Source organism: Gavialis gangeticus, unplaced genomic scaffold (genome assembly GCF_001723915.1).
Source record: "Gavialis gangeticus isolate Ggan-Ray unplaced genomic scaffold, GavGan_comp1, whole genome shotgun sequence".
Classification (NCBI taxonomy): domain Eukaryota; kingdom Metazoa; phylum Chordata; order Crocodylia; family Gavialidae; genus Gavialis; species Gavialis gangeticus.
In genome coordinates, this window is record NW_017729018.1 from 10,593,512 (window position 1) to 10,611,914 (window position 18,403).

Below are 18,403 nucleotides of genomic sequence, written 5' to 3' on the forward strand. Positions count from 1 at the left end.
ACTTCAGTAGCAGCTATCACAATCCACCTGCTGCCAGGCTCGTCTCCAGGTGCAGTTTTTTTTTCTTCTAGCAAGACAGAGAAGAGGAGGGATACTGTTCTGTTGGCCAAGAAGTGCTCTCTTGTTTCTTGACCGGGATCCCAGGAGGCTCGTGCGGCCTCAGAGCATCCAGCACCACCTTCCCTACAAAATCAGGAGACTTTCTAGCAGAGCTGGGACCTTGTGGGTGCATGGGAGGTTTGTCCAATTCCTGGAGCTTTAGTCATCTCAGGCCTTGCAGTCGATAAAGCTGAACATTGAGGATTTTCTCCAGCATTTGCTTGGTGCGAGTTGGTGGCTGGGACCAGACTGATAGCAGGGGATGAAGCAAGGCAGTCGACGGCCCGTATCTCACCAGGCACAACTACAAACGGTCTTACTGAGCCCCAGATTAGCCAGCCCTGCGTAAAGCCCAGCCTCAGCATTTGACTCACCGACCTCTTCCTGCCGCGAGCGCCGCAGCCGCCAGCGTGTCGCATTGCTCCACTTCGTCCGAAACCTGCCCTCCTGCCCAGCGCGTTGAGCGCCCGAAAGCTTCTGTGCTTTGGTCCGTAGAGGCCCGACGAAGGCCGTGCAAACAGAGCAATGGTGTGAAGCCTCGAGAGGACCCCGGGCCCCTATTGCAGTAAGGTTTTGTTGCAGTCTGGTCATTTAAGATAGAGGAGAGGCTGGAAACAGGACCTTTGCCAGAAGCCCCTGAAATTCTGCTGCTGACTCTAAGAAGCATTAGTGGATGGAGAATGTGGGAATAGTGCTCACCTACGGAGACTCGTTGCTTAAAACGTGTGAATCCAGAGGAAGAAATGACATACTTACCGTAACTAGTATGAGAAGAGTGGACGGCCGTGGAGAATCCTTCCTCGGCCCCAGCCGTCACAGTGCCCACGTGCCAATGGCTTTGGAGAATGCTTGCAGCTGAGGGGCAAATAACCCTGCTCTTTATTTTCAAATCCAAGCCATGTTGCATAGACAGAAACCTTCCCCAGCTCCACGGAGACAAACGGTTACGAGCTCTGGTGCAAATCCGGATGAACTCAACTGAAATCATTGGACTTAACACCAAAGCCAATCCCAGCCTCAGGACAAAATTAGGCTCCAAAAATTGCTTGCAACTTCAACGAGCTGCCCGACGTCGGTGTTGCACTGGGAGGAGGCCCAGGGAAAACGCAGGGAGTGGGATTGAATTTCAGACAGATAGCAGGAAAGGGGCAAAGCGTATGGCCACGCAGGCTTTGCTCCGAGGGACGCAAGGGGGCCCCAGCAGCTGTTCTGGGCAGGAGGGAGAAGCGAAGAGCCACGTCCACGTGTTAAATGAACTAGTCAAGCGCGGACAATGCGAAGGGTGAAAAATGGAGCAAGAGGGGAGAGCACTTTCCTGCCATTGCTCTTTGCCACGGCGGTTTGTTATCTCTCTGGATCGGGGTGCACAACTCGGAGAAGGAGCCCATGCTGTCTGTGCCGGGGGACCCCTGGCAGCTGCGCGACTCACGGAGCTGCCAGGCTCGGGGGTGGCTGAGAAACAAAACGTCTCAGGGGGGAGAAAATGCAAGGAAGCAGTTCAGTGCTGGAAAGGGGTAAAAATAAAGTGACCCCCTCCGTGGGAACCCGGCTACCCATATCAGGGGAGAGCTCAGCAGGACTGCGCACCCCGCAGAAACGCTGGCGACCTGGAGTGCAAGTTGCACCGCTGGCTCCGGTCATTCGCAGGCACAATGGCTTTGGGGGTGCATAATCTTGAAGGTGACATGGGAGAAAAATAAAGGATCTGAGGCTCTTTCAGCCGCTCCAAGGGGAGCAAAATGGACACGACTATTTCTCCGGCAGCTAGGGGAAGTGGATTCGTTAACCTGTGCTGCCACCTCATGGAAAAGAGTCCTCCCACTGGAAGTGAGAAGTGGGAAGGGAAGAGCTAGATCCAGGGAAGGCTTGATTTAGTGTTGTAGGATGCTGCTGCAGTTAATGGAAAGGCTTCTGTAGAGAGAAGGGAAGGATTTACCAATGGGTCAAGCATGATCTTGGAAATGGGGAAATGTGGGTTCATTTCTTTGCCCCCCACCCCACGCTTCCTGTGTGCCCTTGAGCAAGCACTGAGGCTCTGTGCCTCAGTTTCCCACCGCCAGCCTGTACCCAATACCAGTGAGTGTGCAGGATGGTCCTGGGGAAAGAAATTAAGTGACTTGCCCAAGGTCACCCCGATGCTCTGTGGCAGAGCCAGGAGCTAAACCCTGGCTCTTGCGCCTCTTTAACCCCAAACTCGTGGCTCCTCTCGGAGGTAAGACAACAGGCTTTTCATACCACCTCTTGCTAGGGAGAATGTCCAGCTGTAGGAAGGCCCCAGTCAGGGGAGAGCCGCAGTGCTGCAAGGGGGCTGCCCAGGCAGGCTGTCACATTTTCTCCGAAGCTTTGACTAGCAGGCATCCAGCGAAGCCCCCATGGAAACCACAAATAACTCTCACGGGAGGAGGGTGGGGGCGGAAACTCTGCCTGCCTTTGCCATCAAGGCAAATCCCTCCCATCTGTGATAGAAGGGGCCTCACTGCTGCAAAGGATGCTGCCAGCCTACTAATGAGAAGCACTGCCATAGTCCTGGGTACAGAAACCAATGAGTCAGTCTCTTTTGGCAGTCCTTGCCTCGCCACGTACAGCACTGCCTGTGCTATTAGCCAGGTGCATTAGTATGTGTGTAGGACGGGATTGACGTTCCGTTGCAGCACCAGATATTGGCACTCGGAGAGATGGATTGCTCACCCGGGGTCGCATCTCAGGAGACAAGGCAAATCCCATGTCTTTGTCAGACCCCGCCACATGCCAGCATAAAGGCCCGAGGTGTTTAGATCGTTGGACCCCGTTCAGAAGCGCAGCGGTATTTCTGCTGCGATCCATAAGCTGTGACTCAAGAGTACATAGAAGGGGTTTGAGCTTCTCTCGGGACCAGGGGCCAGGAGAGGGAGGAAGTCCTGCAGAGAGAAATCTATGAACAAGTCAAGCCTGGGTTTTATGTTTAGAGTCAGGGCCGTATGGTTTTGTCGTTTTTTCGCTGCACACTTGAAGGGAAACTCCACGAGGAGGTTGGCGCGGTGCTGTCTCTAACGAAGCCTCCAGTGTGGTGCGCGGCTCATGCTGCACCATCACGTTCGCGTGGTACCAGAGTAGAGAACGTAGAAGCAGGGGTGAAGCGGTAGGAGACAGCTCCATCGCAGCACCAAAGCAAACCCAGTAAAGAACAAGCCCCAGCATTTGTTTCAGTGCCAGCAACTGGTTTCTTCTCCCAATTCAAAGCCTTTCCCACACAAACTCATCCAGCTCTGCAGCTGAAAGGGACTTGGGGCCAGTTTGTGGAGGGGGGCTGAGAGCAGAGCCCGAGTCCTCAGCTTCTCACGCTGCTGAAGGGAAGGGACTCGAGGCTGGGGGCAGGCGGGGAATCTCCAGGACTTCACATATGGGGACCATTGCTCCAGTTCGGGGATCAGCTGCTGAGTCTGGGCCATTTGGACGTGGCTTTGAAAATGAATGGGTGGACAGTGCAAAAATATTTATTTCTATATATATAATATAAATTATTTCTCACTCTCTCTCTCTCTCTATATATATATGTTGGAGGTAAAGTTGTATATCTCTATAGATAGATCCACCTATATATGTAATGGGTTTTTTGTGTGCTTTGAGCTGCCAAGTGAACCACAAAGGCCGCTTGGCAGAGTTTTGGTTACTGGTTCCCAAGCCAAATAAAGCCCAAAAGATGTAGGACAGGAGGATCGATCACAGTTGCTCAGGGAATGCACTGCATTACTCCTGATCTATTCCTGGAAAGGGAAGGGGCAAAGGAAAAATGCTTCTGTGTTCAGGGAGTGTCTACATGTGCGTTTACACCGGCTTAAATTTTCCACGCAGCAAGCAGGACTAGGTCAGTGTCTACACGTGCAGGCATTAAAGCGCATTAATGCTGTGTGTGGACTGCCTTGGGACTAAAGTTGGACTAAGGTGAGTCCCAGGTCAGTCCACACACACACACACAGTGTTACTGGGCAGTAAGGCATTTACATGTGTGTTACTGCGTAGTAACTAATCAGGTGTAAATTTGATACCTGCATAATCAAATTTATGCTCAAGTCGGCACAAGTCACCATATATACTGCACAGTATGGGTGTGCATGTGTAGACATGCACCCATACTATACAGTCATTTTGGTTACTGCACAGTAAATGTGCATGTGTAGACGCACCCAGGGTTACTAAAGAACAGTGAGATGCACCTTTACAGAAAAGTCCTATTGTGAGGATCCCTTTTCCATAGGTCGTATTGAGCTGTGCTCTACAACCGAATCCAGAATGATCTCCTAGCTCTAGAAACATATAAGACCGACAGCAAAGGTCTCAGTCTGCATTAACATCCGTGGGCCTGAGCCAGCCACTCTCCCGAGCAAGGAGCAGGAGTGGAACGTGTTGGCTTTCGGCCACTTTTGCTCTCAGAGTAGCCCAAGGTCTTGCAGGGCCAGTCCTGAGAACCAGCCAGCATTAGCAGTCACTGCAATGGAAGTGGATCAGGCGTTGCAATGCAGCGCCAAGGAGAATGAACCAAGACGTGGCGTAATGTAGCCAGGTACGGCAGCAGTTGCAGAAGAGAGGCTTAGCAAAAACAAGGCCAGAATTACAAGCAGATCTGCACCATGTCCAGCTGCCAGAAGAGCAGCAGGGAACAAACAGTGACAGCTGCTGAAAAGATGGACTCATTTCTTCACAGATAAATACAAATGAAACCCTTTGAATGGATAGTCAGGAACTCCAGCCCAGCCCCGATGGGTTGGGAAGTGAGCCCACACAGGGTGATTCCTGGGCTATTATCAGCAGTCTGCTACGACCTTCGGATCAAACCCCCAGGGGTGTAGGGCAACAGGGGCAAACTGAGACATGGAGTAAGGCTTAGCAAAGTTGGGCAGAGAACCCCTGGGTTCATGCTAACGGGATGAAAGACTTAGCGATGCATATGCACAGGAGTCTGCTGGGAAAGATGCTCCCTGCCCCAAACAGCTTCCAGCCCAAGTCATTATAAGCACAGTTAACTGGCATGTCTGGGAGGGACGTTCCCATCGCTCGACACTCAGTGCTGCACAGTGAGCCAGGGCTGCGGCGCTGGGTGTTGGATATCCTAGCACACAGGCCCAGTGTCCTTAGCCGAACGCACACTGCTCTGCGAGCGTGCAGCAGCTGCCCTCTTATCCAGTAGCAACACATACCTCTAGCTGGCCGTGCATACTGGCCAGAAAGGTGCTGGGTGAATGTAAACCATGATGACCATCAATATGTTTCATTAGCTCTTGCCATTGTTTCCGCAGCCCCTGCCATGCCTTTTAATTTATGGCCTCGCCTGAGCTCTTTAAACTGATTCTAATATGTGGTGCCATCAGCTTTTACTGCTGCTTTATCTTTGGGCCATCCAAACCATACGAACTGCATGTGGAAACTACCTGGGAGGGGGATTCACTTTGTTCATTTCCCCCCTGCCAGCGTAGGCGCGTCTCCCACGTTATGCAGTGCCGTGCTTTTCGCAGTCTAGATTGAAATGATCTGAACAGTGAGACCTTCACTCCGTTCCCATACGGACTGCTCTGCAACCGGGTAAGTTTTGCTGGATGGGAATTCACACTCCAAGCCACTGCTGAAGGAAGGATGACTGGACCGGCTTTTCCAAAGAGCTCAGCCCACTCTGGTTCAAAGGGTTACCAGCAGGGATCCTGTTTTTCTCTGCTAAAAATTAATCCCCAATTTTCAGCTTTAAAAAGTCACCCCAAATCCATATTTTTCCACGATTAAAATGAAACACCACTATATACACATCTATAACAAAGCAGCGTTTCATTTTAATCTTGGAAAAATGTGGGTTTTGTGTTACTTTTTTTAAACTGAAAATAGGAGATTTTTTATTCTTTTTATTAAAGAAAACCAGGACCCCTGGTTGTCATCCCAGCCAAACACCTCTGGAAACCCATATTGAGGGGCTTAAGCGGAAAGGAGGCCTTTTGGAAAAATCTGCCAGAGCTCTCCGTTTTTAGCACAGAAAACCCCAGTTTCTGGAGGTCTGTTGAATATGCGAGTGTACTGAGTTTTGGGCCCAGCAGTCGGAGGAAGGCTTCAGTCCTGAAGCTCATATAGGTCAGGAAACAGGAGGTCAACCAAAAAAAGACCTCCGTTCCTGCACCGTTTTCCTACGAAAAACGTTTCATTAAACAATTCCGGACCAGCTCTATTGCTAAGTGATTAGCAGGGACAGGGATACAGACCCCTTCCTCAGATGAGGAAGTTGGGAGCCAGATGCCTCCATTCTCTTCTGTGACCTTGACCAGCTGAGCCCAGATCTGGAGCCTGTGTTTTATTGGTTCCTGCCCGTACAAGGAGGGTCCTGCTGGCTCTGCCTTCGTGGCCAGGACTGCCATTCCAAGATGCGTGTGCAGCACCTGCCAGCTCAGGACATCAGTTGTCACATCGGGGGATGAGACTTGGCACAAGACATCGACAACAACCCAGATCGCACGGAGAACAAGTATTCAACAGTGCCACTGCGTTAAAGGAAAAGTTCCCACCGCTGACGCAGAGAGGAACGGAGAACTGGAAGCCCCTTTGACCCCCCAGACAGTCTCCTGCATTCACAAGCAACCGCTTTTCCCAAAAGATGGGCCCCTCCAGCCCTCTCTGTGCGCTAAAGCCACAAAGCCCCATAAAAAAACCTCCCTCCCATATGCGGATGGTGAAAACGAGGGGAGAAAGAGGAGTCTTTTAATCTAGTGCAGTGCATGCCATCAGATCCCCTAAAAAAACCTTACCAGGCACCAACTGTGCCTGGCAGCGCATGCTATCAGATCCCCTAGAAAACCTTACGAGGCACCAAGTGGTACCTCCCCTCCACTTGGCTGCTAACTGCCCTCACCTGGTGGCATAGTCAGGGGTACAAAGCTGTGGTATAATGAATTATTTTAACATTCTGCGCAAGGCCTCTCAACTGGCTGGGATAAACTGAGCTCCGGTTTCCCAGTCTAGCAGGTAACACGGCAAGACTGTAAACTGCAGCAACAGAGCTGGTCTTTTCCCTGTGCTCTTAACTCAAATTCACCTTTAACAGCAACGGAGTCAGCCTGAAAAATTAATTTTGCTATCTCTTCTTTGGGCAGCAGGTGTTTCTGCCCATGGCTTGGGTTTGGGGAAAACACAAGGAAGCAGCTATTAGTTTCTCTTACAAAGTATTTCAGGAGAGGCTGTTTGTGGCTGTTTACAGCCCAATCATGCTCAAGACTGACCCGAGCTTGCATTTGACCCGTCTTTGGCCACAAGCAGTTTCCATTTCACAATAGGCATCCTGGCACTCTCATTCCACAAGAGCAGATCTCTGCCCCCACAGGGAATCCCTGATGGATCCATGTGTCCCACTGCACGGATCAAACTGCAGGATCAGAGCTGTAGCTTGCGACCACAAGTGCCACCAAAACCAGATGCACTGTACTGCAGTCATGCTTAAACCTCCTGTGTCCAGGCTGCTTTTTTAAGAGACCAGCCCCTTCCCCAGTGTCAGTAGACAAGGCAGAGGAAGGGAAGGTGCAAGGATTATCACACATTTTACACAGGAGACACAAGATCTGAGATGAAGCGACTCACCCAAGAACACACATTTGTCTGTGGCAGAGCTAGAAATTGGACCCAGGTCTCCTAGGTCCCAATTCAGCATCTTAAAACATAAGAACAGCCATACGGGATTGGACCATGGGGTCCATCTGGAGTGCTGTGGTCCTGGCCTCCCAAGACAGCAACTTTTCGGCTTTTGAGACAGCCATCAATACTCACTGGGAAAGATGGCAGGGGAAAACCTCACTCCTTTTCCATTTAAGCCACTCGCCTCATTTGTTTCTTATCAGCTTGACCTCTAGAGCCAAGTGAACCAGGTGTGATGCAGTCTAAATAGGTGGAAAATAAACTAAAATTCAGCTCCACTTCCATCCTGCCCCGGTGATTTTCCTATTTAAACTTGGGCTGTCTATACAGCCTCAGAAAATGCAGCAAAAGTACTTGCCTTTGGTAAGCTGGCCCCCTGTGACGTTTTAAGCTGCCTGAATGGCAAGTCGGTATCTGTTTCAATGCAGCCTCTTCTCTCCCTTACTTTGTTTTTAAAGCCTGAAAAAAAAAGTTACTCTCACTTCTCACCCACAGGCAAATATGACAACTGTCAGGAGAAAGGGCAGGTTTTTGTTCATTATGGCCACGTGGAAACAAGGGCTAATGAACATATATCCCTAGCTGTAGTGTTGCAACGAGGTTTGATTTATAGCATTAGAATAACAAGTTTTAAACCTGATACACTAGGGATTGCATGAGCTAATACAAGTCAGAAAGCACTATTCTGTCAGGCAATAATAGATTATTTTATATCAGCAATAGATAAAGAGCTGCAGAAATGCATGCTGCTGTTATAAGAAGTTAATGGAAGAATTTAGTGAGACAAGGGTTTTAATGCTCAGATTATTGGAAGTTATACATTGAATTCAAGAACTTGTAGCTCTGGACAGATCTTTCCAATTACGCATTTCAGCTGCAAATAGACTTGTAGTTCGAGCCATTCGCAAATGGTCAATTATACAGAACACTATCTGCATGCACATAAGGCATTTGAGGTTGGCACATACTGAGAATGTTTATATCCCAAATATGCAATGTAATTCTGCTCATGCAAGACCTTGCAATCTTACTGAAACATTTAACTGTCATTAATATTGATCACCTGAAATTCACCACCAAGGCTGCTCTGTTTAGAGCGTAAAGCAAGAGCACGGCATTGGGAAAGCTCAAGGTATTACCTTTAGACTGAAAACAAAGGTCAGACAACAGTACAGCAACGACATATCAGCACAACTCCCAAGTTACTGTATTTAAGTAGTAAAAATCCAAAGAAAATCTTGTTTGCGGATCCTACAAAATTATCTTTCGACCTTATAGCAACGCAGGTATTTTTAGTGGTTAAAATTGATAGGCTCTCCTCCACAGGTAAGGACATTTATAGTAGATTATCTAGGCCGAAATGTCTTTACAGTCTTTAGTAGCAGCTTTAGCTCTTTGTCCTGCTAAAAATCTCAAATGAAAATAATTTATTCCCATATTGAGTGCTCAGTACTTGCAAGGCCTGCCCAAGGCCAGTCTACTCCCACTGAAGCATAGGTTGAAATTTATAATATAGCAGAAATGTACTTCTCAGTACTACAATACGGTTTTCTTTGCACATACTTGCTGGCCTGCCACTATTCCATCTCAGAGTAGTGCTATGTCCACTTAGGCGAGATAAATCTGACCTTTAGTTTCACCAATAGGCCTGGTCAGCATTTGATTTAGAAACCAAATACCCAGAGGCAGCTGCCAGTGACTCAATCAATGACATTCTTTCTGCTTCAATGTCTTCATAGCTATGGGTGTGTGCACAATTCTGGATGATTTTAATGGGGGGGGGGGTGCTTTTTTTCTGAAATGAATGGAGCACTGCCAACAATGGAGTAAACACTCTTGTTGGAAGAAGCTCCTAAAGGCAGCATCTTCTAGGTGAAATAACATTGATGTCCTGTCTGCCGGGGATCATTAAAGGGTTAGGGTGCAGCAAAAAAGCAGTTCCTTTTCACTCTTCCTAATGCCCTGTACGTCATACTCAGATCTGTCTGAGAGCTCTGTACACACACACACAAACAAAGATATTGCGATATTTTTCAATACTTATCTTGTGGCAGAATATGGCCAAAGACCATGGAAACAAGTGTTAGCTGTAAACTGATTTTATTATTTATGAAAAATGGAATGTTTCATTAACAGAAACTTAAGTGGTTTTGGAACAAGAACACATTTATTACAAAAAAAAGCTGAACAAACAAATGAGTTCACATAGTATTTCAGCTACAATATGGCAGCAATTTCTTTAATTACATAAATTGACGGTGACCCTGGGTAACAGAATTCACCACTGTCGCCATCTTGCATTCAAAGAAAATTAAAATTTTCAGTAGCGGCGGGTGAAGCGTGGATCGTTGGGTCTGTTTGCTCTGTCCTGCCCTGCGAACCCTTGCATTCCACTACTCTGCATCATCTGGTTCTGGTTTCCACCCTGAATGAAGCCCCCACGCCTAGAGAACAAGGCCAAACATTCAGGAATTTTATAAGCTGAAAGTTAACGCATTGTTTTAAGTTTGCAGCATTTACCTTTTGAGTCATTTTTTTATCCTTGAAATACAGTGTGCCAGATAAAACCGCTGGAACATTCTTGTCCTAAGTGACACATCACTAATGGTAATGAGACTAAGAGCTGGCGCTCTCCATGGCTACGCACAATTCTTTTAGCTCTTGGAACGTCCAAATGATTCAATTAAAAGAAGCGTGCACAAGTGTGGGATTTAGAAGAATAGGAAGTGATGAGCGAGGACCAAAAACCCTTGACAAAGCTTCTTACCCTGACATTCCTCCTCGATTCATCACATGGCCTGGTCCTGACTGACCAGGCATACCTCTTTCACCACCTAGTGAAAAAGCAAGAAAAGCATTTTTAATAGGAAAATTTAACCACCCCCCTTTGCTCCCAGAATTTTGCTTGCTTGCTTTGTAATGCTGTTACTGTTAAAAGCTCTGTATGAATTTTAACTACCGCTAAAAGTTCAGTAGCAGCAATTCATAGGAAAAAACCACAATCACGCTGGTAAGCAGCAAGTGTACCTTGCCATCTCTCATGATCCCGTCCCATCATTCCTCCATCCACATTTCCCTGCCATGAACGATCTTGATGCCCCTCTAACTTTCGACCATGATCTCCCCAGTCACGTCCATCTCTTAAAAAAAATAAAAGAAAAGCTTCCAGGTCCCTCATCAATTTGATAGCATAGGGTGAAGTCAAATACCAGACCCCATACATAAAAGCTGATTAAAATCATGTACAAAACTACATCTCTACCTGCCCCATATTTATAAGCACCCCTCTCTCTTTGGACAAACCCTAATTAGAAACTTGCTGGACAACCAGCCCACCACAAGGAAATTGGATTTTCTCAACATGGGTCGACACAGACATGAAGAGCTGATACCGCAATGCAGATCCATTAAGCGAAGAATGTCACTTCAAAGTTACAGTGGCATAAATTTGCTCACTGAAGTCTTTGAAAGGAAACTTCTGGGATTCCAGTGGAGTCCCAGCCTATAAGGATTCTGAGCCAATTGCTCTGAATACAGTTGTCAACCCAGACCATTATGCATGAGAGAGTCTCTGAAAGGAGTCTGGAGCACAAGGGCCTGAAGTACATCTCATCTGCAGAAGAGCCAGCCCTTCCAAGAGAGTGGTTGTTACCAGCAGAGCAGTTAGTTTAGCAGCTCTGTACTCACTACATTCTCGATGCACGAGGGAGCTACCTGTGTAAGTTTCTTGCCCATCCAAGGGAGAACAGCCCTTCGATGAAAACATCTGGAGAGGATTTTTATTTGTAAAACTGCACCCACTGTTGTTCTTTGGAAGTACGTTTGAGGTTTCAAAGAGCATTATCATGTTCAGTGCTGGTGAGCGATGGCCCGTATTTCCATGTACTAACCGGGACTGTGGGGGGATCCCTCTCCCTTCGCTCATTCTTCTGTCAGACCCGTAGCTGCCCCAACTGTCTCGTGCATCCCTTGAATGGCGTTCTGGTCCTCCGTGCCGCTCATCTGGATAATGCTGAAAGGCAAAAAAGCATGCACAGGAATGCCATAATCTTCCTCTCAGAGCTATACTAGTCAACAATCTTAAACCACTGGAATAGCCTATCAGAAGTCAGCACAAGCCAGGACAGCAAGACTCAATGAGGCCCGTCTTTGCATGAGCTTCTAGAGCTTTAAACGCTACCTGTTTTATTCTTCACTGACTCTTACTTCGCTAAGCAGTTTATTCTGGGTGCCAACTCCCTTTTATTGTCACACTAGGGCTAGATAACTTTACATGAACCAGCTTCATTTCTGCTCCTCTTCTTTGGACAATGCCAACAGAACATGTTTTCAAGGTACTGATCTAGTTGTCACACACATTTGCTTTTGTGCGGATTTGCCTTTCCCTGTTATGGGACTGCATATTTTCTATAGCACACTTAGGTAGACTACAAGCTGTGAACTCCTTCCTAGTACCTCTCTCTGCTCATGATGACAGTGCCAGAATAAATTACCACTTACACTTACAAACATCTGACACCAATAACCAGAACACTTTTCATTTTCACCCACTAGCCCACAAAGAAGAGTGCATATGGTGACTCCAATCATTTAGAGACAGTTCTTCCCTAATCTTTGACAGCTGCCCTAGTTAGCAACTAATTTATGCTTTGCACATTCAGTGCAAGAAATGAGTTGCTTATTTAACAGCTGCTACGTTTTATGCCAGTGCTGGCTGCATTTAAGCAGCAGGTAACATGAACCTGGTATATCAGTTTGGAACACGCTCTGCGCTCTTCCTCAGTGAAAGGCATAATCTATTTATGTGGTTTACGAAACCATCATCTGAACTGAACATACCTGTGAATCTCTGTCTGGTATTCCCCTTGAACCTTCTCTCCTGGAATAAAAAGGAGCAATTCAATAAAATCAGTAACGATCACAAAATCAGACTCTAACTTATAGGAAGGAACCCACCAGGCAATAACAACGACATTTCAATTAGAAAACTGCAACACATTTAATTAAAAATCAAGTGTTTGAGGCAGAGAAACACTAAGTGTTTTGAAGCAGAAACACGTCAGAGGACTGAAATAATGTACGCCAAAATCTGGGGAGTGAGGTACCACAAAGCATCTTCAAGTGCCTGAGAAAATGGTACTAAATCAGACTAGGAGGCAAGGCTGGGACCAAGAAAGGCTACCTAATAAACAGCACTGAGACCAACAGGAGCTGAAGAAAGAACTGAAGTGGAATAGCTCCCACATGAAGCTGTCAATTGCTATCCTTTCCTTTTTTGGGTCCTTGTGACAAGTTATGTAGAAGAATTCACAGATTTTGTTGGAATCTGACAGGTCGCACAATGAGCGCTTCTGCTATGGCCTCAAACTTGCGACCTCTAGGCTGTAACTATCTGCAGCCCAGACCCCTGGAAACTGCTGTAAAAAAGTCCAAATGTGAATGTCTGCAGAACCCAGAGAGGTGGTGGAAGCTCCACCCTTGGGAAATTTTCAAAAAACAGCTAGACAGAGCTGTGGCTGGGATGGTTTAGTTGGGCCTGGCCCTGCTCTGAACAGGGGGGTTGGACTAGATGAGACCTCCCGAGGCCCCTTCCACCCCAAACTTCCTATGATTCTAACAAGTGTTTTCACATGGTTTGGAGAAAAAAAGGTGCAGGTCTACAAATATGTAACAACCAGCTTCGCCTTCCATGCACTAGACTTCCATTGTCAAAGGAGAAAGCACAACTTTAAAACCAAAAGATGATTTTCACTAGTCTCGTGCTAAAGAGCTAGGAAGCAGGGCTGAGAACCCTGTATAAGCGTTATCTGTACAGAAGCTTTCTACTTCCAAGTTCAGCACGGGAGATCCACGCAGCGTGTATAAGAGGGGGCTTTATCAGGCTTGTTCCAAACACCTGGCATGAAACTGCTATGTTTTTCAGACAAATATGAACAAACATTTTTCAAGGCAGTTCTAAAAATAACAGACAACACCACATACACAAGCTTGCAGATGAGCATGCATTGTGATGCCCTACTTTTGTTTCTGGGCTATTTTGTAAGGAAAATAGTAAGTCAGGTTCTAAAAAAATGTCACCTTACTAACCTGTCTATAGAATGGTCTTGGTAACGGCCACGTTCCCTGTGGTCAAAATCATGGAAGCGCTCTTGGCGGCTGAAGTCAGAGTGGTATCTATCATCCATCGCCATTCGTTTTGCCTCTGGCCAATACGGATCGTCCCGCCTGTAACAAAACATATACTGGGATGATGATTTTTCTTCTCTTGCTGTCTTCAAATCAAGTCTCAGTTGATGCATCTAGTTAGTTAATCTGAACTTGCAGTAATTATTTTTTAAATAACTGAGATTGCTGACACACCAGACTGATGTGGCATTTCAATTTCAGAAAAGAGTTAACTATCACTACTACACACCCTTCAATCTCAGAATGTGTTACAATGAAGCAGCTATTCCATCCTACTGACATCAGCGCCTGAGGATTCAAATCCACAATTTAAGTCATTCACCCTCCCTTGAGCCTCGTATCTGTAGAAGTCAGACGAGAATAACCGATGTCATCAAACAGTGTTATGTACATTTCACTGGCCTTTTTCTCTCTCCTTACAAAAAAATTGTACTCAAGTGGCTGGTGAATGACAGCCAAATTCATCCTTAGCAAAATCCAGTTCACTGGAATTGAACACCAAGGGTAAATTTATACCCAAGTGACTAGATTTCAGGTGCATCAAAAACAGGTGAGCAAACCCCCAAAGATCTTACAATTCAAGCAACTTTTTCTATCATTTTACAAGACTTCCACCTTTGCAGTTGTGTGTGAAGTGGCATCCCAAAGGACACTGATTCAGAATGCCTGAAAACATTCGGCCATATTCAGAGCTTTGTAATCCTGCAAGGTCAGTATTAACAGGAGTCACTGAATGCTACAGCTTTTTGGTTTGTTTTTATATCCTCAGAGCCTTAAGATGGGGACATATAGACATGTTCCTACAATTACAAGAAACAGGGGAGCTAAGTACATTTCTGGCTATTAGCAACTCTGTGAAAGGCTAATCATGCCCTAGCACAAATCATTTAATAGAAGTAAATGCGACACAGAAACAACAATTTTCTGAACAGAAACACAGGTGCCCAACTTATGAATGATGTATTTTTCTTTATGCAACCTGGTCCACTTTAAAATTCAGTACTCAGCTAGCACCATAAACTGAGAGGTTTGTGAAAACCTGCCAGAGAATTGATCAAAGCGAAAAGTAATTTGATAAGGTATAAGCTTCTTTCTCCACACTGGGGTAAGAAAAAAAACAAGAACAAAGCAGATTTAAAGCTTGAGAGAGCCAAGCGAGAAAGAAACTCCCACTGCCATACAGATCATGATGCAGGTAGCTGCAAGCCGATTCGAAGTATGAGGGGGAAAGTTACTTCCTTCTTTCAAGAAGCAGCAAGGCAGTTCATGTCACAGCACTCAGAGAGCATGGCATGGTAATGGATGGAATCCATAACCTACTATGGCTGTCTGACTGCATCATGTTTTCTAAGGCACTTCAGAAAGCAAACTCAGAGCAGCAATGCCTAACACATCTGTGCATTTTGCTGATTGTGCCTTTTTAGAAAGATCAAATTAATACAACAAAGTGTGAACAGCAACTTGTAAACAAACTTTGAACTGCGAACAGTTTGGCGATGCTGTGAAGTTCAGCACCTGTTCTCTGCACACTTACTGGCAGCATAAAATCCATTTCCTGGTTACTTTGCCCTCACACCACAGAGGGTCTCTAAAACTGCCTTGCAAGCACCGTTACCTTCCATCAGGGTCATACGGTCGTCTCAGTGCAGACCGCCGCTCTTGTTCATAGCGCAGCTGTTCTTGCTGGCGCCGCAGCTCCTCTCTCTCCCGTTGAATGCGCTCCTGTTCTCTTCTCCTCTCTTGCTCTATATGCATCCTCTCTCTTTCCAGTCTCTCCCTCTCCATACGTTCCCTGTCAAGACGCTGCCTTTGAAATTCAAGTCGCTCACGCTCTCTCTGGAGCCTCTGTCTTTCATCCCGTTCATGAATGGCTTGAAGACGTTGTGCTCTCTCTCGCCGTTCTTGCTCTCTGTGTAATTCAAGTGGAGATTTGCTTTATCATAAGAAGTGCACACCTTCAGTTTCAGGGAGAAGGGCAGGTTGTGATAAGTTTCTTAGATCACCCTGTACAATCCCGTTAGCTTGGGCATTTTCCTCCTCACTAAACTCATAGCCAGTTAGACCAGTTTAAAAAGAAATAAATAAAAATCAATAAACACGTGAGACAAGAGGCAAGCAGTGTATAGTGGTAACCATTCCTTTTCTTGAAAGCAATTTTGAAAATGCTTTCTTTGGGCCAGCAAGCTTTCTATACATTCTTTACCTGGCGTCAAAGGAAAAAGGAGGTGTGCCATTCTGACAAAAGGGAAATACTTCTGCCCCAAAGAGACTGTCATTAAATATAAGCAAGGTTCAGAGTCGTTTTAGCAAAATGAAATGTAAAATGTGAAAAATCTTTCAGTAGTCTGTCTTTGAGAGAATACTGAAGTGCAAAGTTTTAGAGCAAAATCCATTAAGCCTTTTGTGACTAAGGCTATTAGGAAAATAGAAACACTAACCAATGGAAAAAATACAAGACAGTAAATTTTGAACATAAATAATGCTAAACACAAGGTAACAAAATCCAAAAATGTGCCATTTCTGTAACAGACACTGCCAGCAGAATACGATGTCATTGTAGGATAATGTTCTCCTGTTCTGTGTTATCAGATACGTTTTCAAAGTAATGATCCTTTTACATGTTTTATGGCCATTTTATCTCTTGCATGACAGCAAATGTGAAACTGCTCTAAACTTGCAAAAATTGGTCAAGTATCAAGTATGCAATATAACATTCCCTTTGCTTTAATAAGTTCAGCTATAAAATGAAGCACAGCACAAAACTGTCATTTGTGAACAAGTTTTGCAGTCAAAACAAGGGACTAATAATAACCTTCATAAGTTATCTGCAGTGAACAGTAGTCAGTTTTAACGACCCCTTCCCTGATCTTATCCATTATTGTGTATTTCACAGGTAAATTATGTTTCATTCCTGGGGAGAAGCTTCTCATCTCCCCACCACTAAGAACAGCTGTTAAAGGTAAGAAAACTTTGTCTATGTTTTAGCATCAGGAATCACATTTGAACACCACCTACCATTAAAGAGATTGTTGTCAATCTATGGATTATTTTGCAAACAGCAGTCTAGATACTGCAAGCTGAAGGCTGTCAAAAATACTGACTAATAGTGAGGAAAAGCCCCCAGGTGCTACTCTGAAAGAAAATACCTCTGCTGGGAAAGAAGCGTCAATATGAAACTCACCGCCGTCGTCTTTCTGTTTCTCTGATTTCTCGTTCTCTCTGTCGCTGGCGTTCACGTTCTCGCTGTTCTTTGATTTTATCAAATGACAAGATATCTTGTTTCTCTTTGCTCTCCGATTTGCGGTCCTGGCTCTTAGTGCTCTGTTTAATCAAGGTAATATAGTAAATGAAATAAATGTTTGGATTAAATTTCCAAAGGCAATGTTAATGCCCATTTACAGCGTACTCCACATATGCATAGCAGATAAGCACATAATTTACGTAACTGTGAAACACAACGCGAGTCCTAATTTGCTGCCCATTGTTTAAGGCAGCGTTTCCCAAGCAGTGTGCCATGGCACAAAAGTGTGCCATCAGAAATGAACAGGTATGACGGAGAATTTTGCCATGCCAATGAGCTACAATTGGTATGAGGATGGGGAATGCCTTAACAGGTGCCGCTGAAAAGTTCTATTAATTTAAGTGTGGCTTGGGCTGGAAAGGGTTGGGAAACACTGGTTTAGGGTACCCTGGCTACGTGCATGCTGGTTACATCCATAAAATGCCTAAGTGCATATTTCACAATTGTGCTCCCTTTAACTGCAGAGTTAACTTTACTGTACCTAACCAGACTAGTTTGAAACTAATGGTACAGTTAACTCCACCAGGAAGAGCAAAGGAAAATGATCTTTCAAACGGTGACTCTCAGAAACCAGGGAAATTATGGGAATTAGCAGGCCTGAAACTGACTGTTAGAGGCCTTGAAGATGAAGGCACATAGTTTGTTTTCAGGCCTGCTAATATCACAGTGCAGGGGTGCTGTACACATAAGGAGCACTGCTTATCAAATAAGTGTATGGTCTAAGTACATGGCTTTTTTCCAGTTCCAAGGCTATACACTTCAACAGAGTACACTGCATATGCTCACAAAGAACCCATCAACCCCTCCCTACTAGGAGCTGTAATGGCCGACACTATGCAGATAAGACCGAAGGAGCCGAGGCCAAAGGAATCCTTGTATTTATACTAAAAACAGTCACTTAGCTGCAATTCTGAGGAGAATGCGCACGCATAAGATGAGACCATCCCATTTTTAATAGATGCAAGAGCCCCTCCGCTGCATCCTATACTTTAAGAAACAATGTTGTCTCAGTGGCCTTGTTACAGTACAAATGCAATTTCCTGCCTCTAGCATCAATGATTATGGTTACAGCATAGGCAGGGCACAAGTGTTTATCAAAATTTTGTTATGTTACTAGCTCATACTGGTTTAAAAAAGGAAAACCAAAGTTCTTGAAATGTAAATCAGATGCTCTGCAAA

At 45.6% G+C, this 18,403-nt stretch overlaps 1 protein-coding gene across 1 annotated transcript in view; it reads right to left on the bottom strand.

Moving 5' to 3' along the window:
* Positions 1-9,820: 9,820 nt before the first annotated feature.
* LOC109294694 (scaffold attachment factor B2-like) overlaps positions 9,821-18,403 on the bottom strand; it is a 41,676-nt gene continuing 33,093 nt past the window's right edge. The window contains exons 14-21 of the mRNA XM_019513143.1: positions 17,105-17,244; positions 15,539-15,832; positions 13,825-13,962; positions 12,577-12,616; positions 11,628-11,749; positions 10,765-10,877; positions 10,505-10,571; positions 9,821-10,181 (exon numbers count right to left, since the gene is read on the bottom strand). Of these exons, the coding sequence (XP_019368688.1) occupies positions 10,058-10,181; positions 10,505-10,571; positions 10,765-10,877; positions 11,628-11,749; positions 12,577-12,616; positions 13,825-13,962; positions 15,539-15,832; positions 17,105-17,244 (1,038 nt within the window). The 3' untranslated portion in view covers positions 9,821-10,057. The remainder of the gene's footprint in view (positions 10,182-10,504; positions 10,572-10,764; positions 10,878-11,627; positions 11,750-12,576; positions 12,617-13,824; positions 13,963-15,538; positions 15,833-17,104; positions 17,245-18,403) is intronic.